This window comes from Limulus polyphemus, unplaced genomic scaffold (genome assembly GCF_000517525.1).
Source record: "Limulus polyphemus unplaced genomic scaffold, Limulus_polyphemus-2.1.2 Scaffold7117, whole genome shotgun sequence".
Classification (NCBI taxonomy): Eukaryota; Metazoa; Arthropoda; class Merostomata; order Xiphosura; family Limulidae; genus Limulus; species Limulus polyphemus.
Genome location: NW_013672727.1, coordinates 30,492 through 42,693, shown reverse-complemented (window position 1 = coordinate 42,693; position 12,202 = coordinate 30,492). Strand labels below are relative to the sequence as shown.

General features: G+C 33.3%; 1 protein-coding gene across 1 annotated transcript in view; it reads left to right on the top strand.

Moving 5' to 3' along the window:
- The first annotated feature begins 623 nt into the window (after positions 1–623).
- The window catches only part of LOC106474359 (calcium-transporting ATPase sarcoplasmic/endoplasmic reticulum type-like), a 36,382-nt gene continuing 24,803 nt past the window's right edge, over positions 624–12,202 (top strand). Inside the window, exons 1-3 of the mRNA XM_022402668.1 lie at positions 624–678; positions 2,659–2,741; positions 7,899–8,060. Of these exons, the coding sequence (XP_022258376.1) occupies positions 624–678; positions 2,659–2,741; positions 7,899–8,060 (300 nt within the window). The remainder of the gene's footprint in view (positions 679–2,658; positions 2,742–7,898; positions 8,061–12,202) is intronic.

Here is a 12,202-nt window from a genome sequence, read left to right as displayed (position 1 = left end):
TACAATTTTTTTTCTATCACATAAGGATTTTTTACAAATCGGTAATAAAAAAAACTTACTCAGATCAAATTATTATTTCGTTTACCACAATGAACATTTTTTTATTACTATGTTTGTAAACAAAAATGCAAACAAACTGAAGAAAAGGGAAGAACATCGATGTCAAACGATTATGCATCCTCATTCATCCTGATATTTTTTGTGAAATCTACAACTTTCTGTCTCAGAACTATGTGTTGTGGTCTTTCTTTTATGTATTGCATTATGACGTTTTGTGAAAAATCTGTAAGTGATGGAGAAAAATGGATATCATTTTGGGATTCAACAAACAGGAATTACCGGAGATCACGTAAAAAATTTGAAGACAATAAAACCATTGTAGGCCTGTGTAATTGGCCACCTTAAAATCTTAGCTCAACCAGGCAACATATTTATTTCAAGGCTGTTCTGAGGTATCCCATTCCCTCCTTTCAGCACTATTGTGCCCCCCCTTTCCCCTAAGCTCATGCCCTATAGGTTGAGTGCACTGCACTATATGTATGTACATGTGTGTTTGTGTACATGTTTATAACTTGAAGCTTATAGACTGATATTTTGTTCTCTGTTATTTGTTTGTAAGTGGAATGTGTATTCACCGATTTTTTTTTTTTCTCCTTTCAGAATTACCAGCAGAAGAGGGTAGGTTTAACTTTTTTCTATTTTCACTCGAAAAAAAACAAATTCTCATTCATAGTGACTGAATGATTGGTTTTATAACAGGAATGTTTCAAGTCTTTGTAGAAATAAGTTATAATTAACAACTTAGTCTTTCAATGTTTATCAGTTGTTTATAGTTATTATATATGTACACAAAAAAAAACAGTTAATATGTTATTGACGAGCCAGTTTACATAACGATTTCCTCTGAGGCACCCTTCAGCCAAGTTCTACTTGGTCATTAGCATGCATAATGGGCAAAATACTCATTTGAATTATGTCGGTAACCCTTTGATTTATACTTCGACATAGTAGTAATTCGTAACCCTAACTCATGCTTTAGTATGTAGAAAGATTTGAATATAAACATAAAAAAGATGAGTTTTAAACCATATACTGGAGTTAATCATGCTGTTATTGTTAGATTCACATCTCCAAGTTGTAGACTTAGAATCATAAATGTGGTGTATGCTATATTTATGTCATTGAAGCAGAGCTTAGTTGTGTTATAGAACTGTTTATCAATAGATATAATACAACCATAGATTTGAATCTGGTGTAAAAAAAAACTACATTAAACTATAATCTTCTTGTAGTTATCTCTCCTTATTGATATTAAAAAACTGATTTTTATTAGATGTTTTGTGCTTATGAGTTTCAAAGACCTTTACTATATTTAGTTTAGGTACACAATTTATTTAGGTTACAAATATAGATCAGAAGTAAAAATTAACCCAATAATTAATTTAGTTAATTCTATATACCATCCAAGTACAGGGGTAAAACATTTGGAGTTTTCTAGGAAATGTAATTAATAATATACTTTTGTGTATTTCTTCCCCGATTGAAATCAGTCCTAGGAAACGTACATCTACAGGGATCGAAATATTACATTCCCGAGGAATTACATGTTTTTAGTAGCCTTTCCCGATTGGTCCATCTGTATTCCTTTAGTTATTGACCAATGAAAGTGAACATATTGCAGGGATTAAATCAAAAAACAATTCATGAGGAAAGTGTAATCTTCCTGATAGCTTTCCCTCAAGTGATTGTAATTTTATTTCATTATGTCTATCCCTGATCTAATGGTTTAAGTACAGTATTTTATCAGGTGTTAAAATCATTAGTAATAGGAAAAATTATTCATAATTGGGTAACCAGTGCTGCTCGGTTACCCGGCCACAAAAAAACTTGCTGATTACGTTTGATAAACTATAAAATATTTAGTATGTGTTATGTGTAATACTATTGGAAAACAAAGGACATTTTCAGAAAATTAAAATATTATCTACAGTATTTGACTACATAAAAATGGATTTGTTAGTCTGTAATTTTTTGTTTTTTAGGGATTTCTTAACTCTGTTATTGCCATGTTTATAGTTGACTCTTCCACTGTTAGGCTGTTTTCTTTTGGTACCTAGTAAAGAAAACAAAAATATGTATCCTATTACTTAAATATATTAACAGTTAACAGGAGAACAATGTTAAAATAATTTCACAATAAATAATCTATTAAAAACAAGGACCAGCCACGTGGAGTTTTTTTTTTAGGGCTGGTCTGTGTTTTTAATCAGTTATTTATTGTGCGATTATTTTAACATTATACTTCCTTGATTTGTATATATCTTATACTAGAAACTTTTAGAAGTTTCAACAGGAATACACTTTCTTCGTGGTAGTACAAAATTTCAAACTCGCGTGGTAGTGAAAGAGTTAAACACTAGAGTGACTGATAATCAATAGTTATTCTGCGTTATCCTTGTTTTTATTATCAGGTTCTCTGCTGAACCTACCTGAATAAATCCCACTTGTCTTAACCATCATTATTTTATATCTATCCACTATCTGCTGATCTTTTGTGACTGTAACAAAAATAAGAATTTTCGTTTAACATTAAAATTAATCTGTAAATTAGTGTGTTAAAGTCTTAACATGATGACTAAATGATCTTTCATCTTGCAGGTAAACCTTTATGGCAGCTTATATTAGAACAATTTGATGATTTACTAGTGAAGATTTTACTTTTAGCAGCTATAATATCATTTGTAAGTATTTCTTTAAGTTGTCATTAAATCCTTTCCGAAGAGTACATAAGTAATTGAAATTGCTGTTTCTCTATTATGTGATAAACTAGGTTTATTCATCATAAAAAATTAAATAACATTCTGTTCTTTACCTGTGAAGAAATAAGATCAACCTGTTTCAAGTTGTAGTTTTTATTCTTATAATGTTATTTATATTTTATTCTTGATGTTCTCAAGCAATGTTTCTTATAGGGTCATACTTACGTAAAGCATCTGAGGAGTGTAACTAAATTAAAAGGTTATTTATCTCGTTACATCAAAACTTGTATTTGTTTTGTAAGAAATAAGGTGTTATGGGAATATTCAGAATTCTGTAAATATCAAGTTTCACCGATACACCGTCCTACAAACCCATATTTACTGTATTAAATTGTGGCCTTAATTGAAACTATAGGAATGTATAGAATTAACCTGAGTCATAGAACATGCTGGAAACAACACTAGAAGTATTTCCTACAAACTGATCGACTCATCTAATAAGAGACACCAGATCAAGCCACACTTTCAAAACGTGGGTATCTGAAGCAAGTATTAAAACTCAACAGGGTGACGGTACCGGTACTGTAGGTATTTATAAACAAATTCACACACAAGACCATAACACATAAACACTACTGTCTCAGAAAACTCAACAGGGTGACGGTACCGGTACTGTAGGTATTTATAAACAAATGAAGAAATTCGCACACAAGACCATAACGCATAAACACTACTGTCTCAGATGAGGCTCGGAGGTATATTTCCATTAAAAACACTGCATTAGATGGAACACCTTTCATGTTTAATCTAAGAACAGCACCTTTAAACATTTTTACTTAATTTTATTATACACGTTTCATTGTCGGGGATTATCATCATCTTGGCATCTCCATGTATTAGGATACCAGTGTTTTATAAACTTCTTTAGTTCTTCCATATTGACTGGTTGTTGTTGTTGTGTTGTATAGCATATTGACGGGGTGTGGAGATTATTACATGAACCAAACTTTTAAACTTCTGTAGTGTCTTTTCCGTGCCAAAAATAAAATATTTTAAAAATATATATATAGATTATATGTCTATTAATTTCCTTCATGAGTCCATAACAAGTTAAAACTGCCAAATCATTTTTCTATACAAAACAATAAGATACATATGGTATGTATTTCTGTCAGCGGAGTTTGTTTCATGAAAATGCATTATCTCAGGAATTGTCTCTTAATTTGTAATATTTCTTTAAAGACAAATCATTGTCTCCCAGTTTTTCTCTGTGAAGTTGCCATTTGAGTGCTATTTACAATCCAGTGAAATCTGTTGGAGTGGTTCTTGAAAACCGAGATAAATTTGTCACTTGATTACAAATCGTGACTGAGTCTCTCGCCAAATGAAACTATACATACTTAGTACCTTAATAGTATTGTGTATTTGCTGCAGCCCCTGTTTGGGAATCCCTGCTTTATGTCATAAATTATTGTTATATAATTTATTACACATCAACACAGAAATTTGACTTATTAATTACTCACCAGTTTTCTTTAACGTTTAGTGAACATTGATTTGACATATTAATCTATATCATTTTATTTAGTGTACAGGTTATAATTATCATTGATTTAAGCCTGGTGATTAGGATTCTAAACTTTCAATTGCAGGTTCTAGCATTAAAACTCATTGTGTATATGTTCTCCTTTTAGCCATGGAGGTTAACATAGCATTAATGTATAACATATTTAATGTACTGATTAACATAAATGTATTAATCTGTAGTGTATTTATTAATATTCTGATTAACATAAGTTGATGTATTAATCTGTAGTGTATTTATTAATATTCTGATTAACATAAGTTGATGTATTAATCTGTAGTGTATTTATTAATATTCTACAGATTAATACATCAACTTATGTTAATCAGAATATTAATAAATACACTACAGATTAATACATCAACTTATGTTAATCTGATTATTAATAAATACACTACAGATTAATACATCAACTTATGTTAATCAGAATATTAATAAATACACTACAGATTAATACATCAACTTATGTTAATCGGGAAAAATACAGGAACTTAGTCATTACCACCAGTTCTAAAAGTAAAACTTTCTACATTCACCCACATACAACCAACCTAACAATAATGATTTTATCTGCCCTTTTTTTTAACATCCTTGGAATTGTGAAGAAAAGACTAATGTTTAATGTGAACTTTCTGAAATTAGAAATTACGAGAAGTTATATTTCCTTTAAGGAATTCAAGCACATTTTGTTTCACTTTTTAATGAAAAGTTAATATCATATGGACCTCTTCTGACCAGAATCTTGATACAATGAGGCTTTTAAACTTCTGTATTCAACTATAAAATGACTGACGTATCAACTATCCTCTGAACTCTGTGTACATTACTAAGTAGCAAGGGGGGTCTGTTGTAGGCCTATTTTTGAGCTTTTCAGAAATGTTTAAAAACTCGTAATTTTTTTTTTCTTTTCTCATCCGAATTTTTTATAAACTTTTTGCATTCAAATACAAAATACCACAACCAAAAAATGTTTCGTGCGTGAAGCACGAGTTTTCCCCTAGTTTAAGGCTTAAGATACAGCTGTAGAAATCACTTGTAAATGTTATTGTACAAGTTATACTGTGACGGGGTATACGCGCCAAAGCTGGATAACTAAGCTACTGTTATACAGTAAGATCTTGTGGAGTAATAAAAGAAAAAAAAAACTTACATTTAAGTTCTAAGTGGTGTTGCATATCGCATTACGGAAAAGTTATAAGTCCTGAATTACCGTTAAAAACAAACCGTTTGAAGTATTGTGACGTAATGTTTTGAACAGAGATCGTTATTTGGTAACAGATTTTGACTATTTTCATTCAACCAATCAAACTTTTTTGGATGATGCACAAGAGAAGGAGATACGCAGTTCGAAACGTGAATCGTATACGTCATGACTTAAACAATTGCGAACAAGTGAAACTACTCTAACTTTTCAAGCAGTTGGTGAACAGTTTAATAAACATGTTTTATTTAAAATAACGATTATAAGTGAATCATAATTGTTTCTCTGTTAGTACTTGCATATATATCCATAAAATTTTAATTAAAACTACATTTCATATAAACGTTTTGATTACTCTCCTAATACTTATGCGAATAATATACTTAATAATAATAGGCCTACTTATCTGAATTATTTGTTTTATACCTATGAGTGAGACTATTTTTAGCCGCGTGTCATAGAATGGGTCCGAGTTTTTTTGTTTTGTTTCTCCGAAGTACAGACTTTTAACTCGTAGCTCCGACATCTCTTGACCGATTTGAGATCTAATTACAGTTTTAGACTCGGAATGTCAAACAAACTATATATATTTGATATATTTGACCACGCCTAAAGTCGCAAAGATTAATTTACTCTAATCCTGCCCAAAAAAAGAATTTTAATTTGAGGACAGGCTAACAGAGATCCTGAAGATGGGTAATAAAATTGGATCGGGTATATGTGCGCTCCACGCTTGGTATTACTGACGCTCAAAAATATATCTAATAAAAAGGAAAATAGATCTCGTACGTCAATGTACTCTAATCCCGCCTAAAATAATTTCACGTGCCGTGGCTATTCAGGGTTCCCTCTTGTTCATCTTACAGCTATTTAAAGTTTCAATATATATACAAAAATTCCTTAAGTAATTAATTCCCAATTCGTTTGTTAAGAGATACTTTTTTTTCTGGGATTCTAAAATAAGGCTAAATAAAAAATATACTTAAAATTTTTTTTAGCATTCAGGAAATTGTGTGTTTGAAAACTAGGTAGTTTGAAATATATAAATCTTTATTTATTTTAATGGCTTCTTTATTTAGTAACAGTTTTATCTAACATTAATGTAAGGCGAAGTAAGACCCTAATCCTCAAAACTTTGTATGGTTCAATGAAAAGTAGGTTTTTTATACTTTTATATGTGTTTTTGTTTTTTATGGCTTCTGTTAGAAGTATTAACTGAATAATTGGATAACAATGCAAGGTTTATTGCACAAGGCTACACACAAGGACATATTCAGTATTGTTTCATCCTGTTTTATTGTTAGTGTGGTATCGAATACGTGTGTGTTAAAGCAGGTTAGATTACCGTTGCTATAACGATAGTTCACGAGTTGTACTTTTGTGTGTAATAATGTTTACGTCACGCTCACGTCACAGTAACTGAGCTCGAGGGCCTGACGTTTGCCTTAAATAGGCTGAAGACGCATTAATACTGAGTTTTTTCATTTTTTAACATACCAGTTCAGAAAATATCAAGATGTATCTAAAAGTTGTCGGGCTGTTACAGACATCACCGGAACTGTTAACCTGCTGAGGTTCATTTTTAAACCATTATTAGCGACACGTTATCAAAGCAACTGTTTCTAACTGCAAGATGTAATTTACTGAACCCGTACAAACAACGTAACCTTTTTCGCAATCGTCTTGTTGACTTGGTATAGACTGTAGCTTGTTGTGTGGACCACTCTTGAAAATATAAACAATTGAAGTACAGTGGACTGTTTTGTTTTTTTTATAACCGTGTAACTTATACATGTCACCACAATCGGGCAACATTATAAGGTGTTTGGTGACGTGATGTTGGTAGTGTGATGATGTGTGTTTAATGATCGTAGCTGTAGTATTCACTCTCGAGTATTACGTTTAAAAATCAACCGTCTGTTTCGATCAGCAGATGGTCAGTTCACGTGTGGCTCAGATATCTAATGACCATGTAGCTGGACATAAATTATCGTTTTATTTTTACATAGTTACAGGTTAACAGATATATTTATATTCGGGTCACATTATTTTTTATTTTTTCAGGGAGTAACAGGTGAACAAGCTTGAATTGTGCTGTAATTTTTAATGTTGCTTTTATTTATCTCAAGTTTTTTTTTAATCGAGAATTTGATTTTTATCAAAACAATTTGAACTTCAGCTAAGCACCCCCCATCGCCGGTGATTCTATGGTAAGAGTGAAGGTTTATAACTTAAAATTCTGGGTTTAATTCCCGTGAGATGGACAAAGCTCGGATAACCCGTTGTGTAGTTTTGTACTCAACAACAAATATAAGACTTTTCATAGTTTAAAAATGACATTTTCTGCTTACAGGCTTTAGCCTTATTTGAAGAACACGACGGCCAGATCACAGCTTTTGTCGAACCATTCGTCATCTTACTTATTCTCATCGCCAATGCAGTCGTCGGTGTGTGGCAGGTAAGACTTACGTCCGTTCAACATCTTAGTGCTCTCGAGTTGGAAGAAATGACCAGTGTTTCCCAATTCATTTATATTACATAATAAAGCTCTTTTTTTTTAAATAGGATTATTTGTTGTTGAAATGTTAAATGCTATTAATATTAATATTTTGTCTGCAAGTTTCGTTTTTTTTTCGGAATTTATTTTATAAACTAACCAGGATGAAGTATAACACCCCATCCAGTAATGATATCGTCCTGAACTGTGGATTCGAGGTCCTATGGCTCGTGGCCTATTCCCGCCACGAAAGAAAAGAAAAAAGTAAAAATCATGGGTGCATTACAATCCCACTTTGATTAAAGGTAGCCCAGGTAGAGGCGGTGTTGACTAGCTGCATTACCCCCCCCCCCCAAAAAAAAAGTGTGTCACTTGAAAACCACTAATGGCTAGTCCTGGAGTTGTCTTGCGCGAAATTCAACAAAACATTTTTCCTGATACCCCAGGTTGGTATCCTGCTTAGGACATTTTGATACCTGGACATTTAATCCAAAACTTCCTGTAGATATTGTATTAAGATGGTTTTTACATCCTACAAGCCTGTTGACAGAGCTCGTATGTTTCGTCTTTACGAACCAATAAAGAGAAGACTAACCTTACACTATTTTACGAATATGTTTTTGAAACAGTTTCTTCCCGATAAGTGGAGTCTCGGGTTCGAATCCCACCCCACCCCTTTGATTTCTTCCGATTAATTGCTTGCTTAAGGAACAATATTCGATACAGAACACGTTCACACAGTTATTGTGACTGCACTGCAAAAATACTTTGGTGTTATGTTTTAAATAAACACTCGTGTAAATTATTTAAATTTGCGTAGAAGAAAAGGTCCCCAATTTTGTTTTTTAAAAGATCCCTCACAGTACACATTGTAGTGCTGGCTACGCCCTCTGTTATTTACATAAGTTATTACTCTGTGAGACCAGCCGATAAGACAGAATCATTTATGGATTCTTAGAATCTGGTAGCTCGTAATTTTCTTTCACAGTCTCTGAATCTGATTACGAAAGATACAGCTAACTCGAGGTCAAAAAGTTCAATGAGTTTAGAAATTATTTTAAGGATTCTTGGTTAAGTTGATTGATGTTATTCACAATCTGTGGATAACTTTTTGTGATGTGATAGTCAGGAGAGCTAACACTTGGATAATTATAGAGAAATCATTCCAGGAGATATAAATAGATGCGTGTTTTTTTGTCGTCATTCTTTACGGATTTGCCCTCAGGGTCGTTTTTAATGAGGTGTATTATTCTTAGTAAAGTTCACAGAATAACATCTATTTGGTAATGTTTTCACCAGCTTTCTTGTATTATTTTTTTGAATGATGTAAATTAGAAACAAAACACAAAGTAAGCTGTATGAATCGGCACATCAAAAGAGACCATATGTGGGGAGTGAAGGAGTTAGCTAGCAGTGATATAAAACAGACCTCTTAAAAATAGGCTTGATATTTCCCTGGTTTCTTGTAACTGGGATTACCTACACACGTACACTAAATACGTAGTAGTAATATATTAGTACGCGTACATTTATTTATATGTGTATATGTATTATGTTTAGTCGATTGCACGCACATGTACATCACGACGTAACGCACGAAGCACAAAATATCGGCCGTATATATAATCCATATTTTGTGCTTCATCCATAGAAAACATAACTTTGGTTTTATATAACATCACATCTTTTTCTTCGGAGGTGAAAACCTTTGTAATTACTAGCTTTAATATTATTAAAGGTGACTTTTTTTTTTTCCTTAAAGGAGCGATTTCGGGAATTTCTCAATGTGTTTATACAAACGCTCAATAGATGGCGTTACATCCATATAAAAATTTGCAATGCTATGTTTGTTTGTTTTTTATTGCACCGGAGATGGCAGAATTTATCCCTAGAGGTGTTCTTATTATTTTGAATTAGTAAATAAATTAATACACATGTGGTAAACTAATAACGCATTGGCTCAGTGATGACTGTTAAAGAAAAATCATTAAAGACTTAAATACTCAAATTATTTGAAAATCGTGCATTTTCCCCGCCAAATGTTACTCTACGTATCCCAAATAGTCCATATTACAATATTTAATTTGAAAAAGACTGCATAAACACCTTACTTATATCAATCAACTTGTGCACATATGTAATGCAAGCTTACCAAATGAAGTATTCTACAAACTTTATCGGTGGCGCCACCTACTAGTAAGTTAAAACATAATAACCATGTTTATTACACATTTAGTTTTAAAACAAGTACAGTTCCACCTGGTAATACAAGGTATGCAGAAATTGTTATCTTTCTGTTTCAAAGACAATGGCTACTTAGATGAATAGAGATGCATTACAGCATGAAAACAGTTTCAACAAATTCAAAAATTTGTTGTCATAACATTAGGACTTTTTGTACTTTGTGCTATGACAAAATCAGAATAGTTTATCTTTTTAATACTTGCTAATAAGATAACCTATCCTTTCGACACTACTATAACCTGAAGAATTGTTGGTTGACATGATTTGAGTCCTTGCTGGCCCAGCATGGCTAGGTGGCTAGGGCGCTCGACTCGCAATCTGAGGGTCGCGGGTTCGATTCCCCGTCTCACCAAAACATGCTCGCCCTTTCAGCCATGGGGACATTATAATGTGACAGTCAATCCCGATATTCTTTGGTAAAAGAGTAGCCCAATAGTTGGTGGTGGGTGGGGATGACTAGCTGCTTTCCCTCTAGTCTTTCACTGCTAAATTAGGGATGGCTAGTGCAGATGGCCGACGTGTAGCTTTTTCAAAACCAAACAATCTTTGCTTTTAGTTTAAGGCTTAAACATACTAGTAAGTGAGCTGACACCTTTGCTTACCGACAAGACTAACTTGTTGTTTTTGTCAGTTCCGAATAATAAGCAGGCTGATTTAAAATAATAAATAGTGATATGTGGTAATAAAATAAATAATGCAGTGCCAAAAATATTTATCTTAGTTCTGAATTCTTGTGACATAAATGGAATTGACGAGAAAAATTACACTTCACGGACTTGAAGCAGTTCACACTGCTGCAGTTGTTGTCAAGCATTTAGCTAATTTCCCCAAGATGGGACCATAAGCTGCCTGGAGAAGTCGCCTGTTTTAACCACTTTCACGCTATACAGTAATGTGTTGTCTGTCATTCAGTAGACACTAAAATGAGATCACATAAAGGATGCTTAATGTTGCAATTTGTACTGTCGTGATGTCAGTGAAATGTCATGAATCACGAGAAGAATTATGCACTCTGTAGGCTACAACACAGCATGACCTACAAACTTTAAAAGTAAGAAATAAAAATATTTGTTACTCTTGATTTTGGTTTTATTTACTCTTGAAACAGAAGACTTTGGGGACCCTGCACAAGTATATCTAGTATATAGTATCTTAACTATTATTGTCTGTGCACCCCCCCCCCCCCACGTGGCACGGCGGTATTTCTGCAGACTTACAACGCTAGAATCCGTGTTTCAATACCCGTGGTGGGCAGAGCAGAGATAGCCCATTGTGCAGCTTTGTGCTTAATTACAAACAAACAAACTATTGTCTGCTGTATCCTAGTCATCAGGAAGTACCTTAGTACTGGATAAAAGGTTTCATTGTATGTTTGAACCCACAGGTTGTGGATCAGTTTAAGTATGTTTGAACCCACAGGTTGTGGATCAGTTTAAGCATGTTTGAACCCACAGGTTGTGGATTAGTTTTAAGCATGTTTGAACCCACAGGTTGTGGATCAGTTCAAGCGTGTTTGGACCCACAGGTTGTGGATCAGTTTTAAGCATGTTTGAACCCACAGGTTGTGGATCAGTTTTAAGCATGTTTGAACCCACAGGTTGTGGATCAGTTTTAAGCATGTTTGAACCCACAGGTTGTGGATCAGTTTTAAGATGTTTGAACCCACAGGTTGTGGATCAGTTTTAAGTATGTTTGAACCCACAGGTTGTGGATCAGTTTTAAGCATGTTTGAACCCACAGGTTGTGGATTAGTTTAAGTATGTTTGAACCCACAGGTTGTGGATCAGTTTAAGTATGTTTGAACCCACAGGTTGTGGATCAGTTTTAAGTATGTTTGAACCCACAGGTTGTGGATCAGTTTTAAGTATGTTTGAACCCACAGGTTGTGGATCAGTTTTAAGTATGTTTGAACCCAC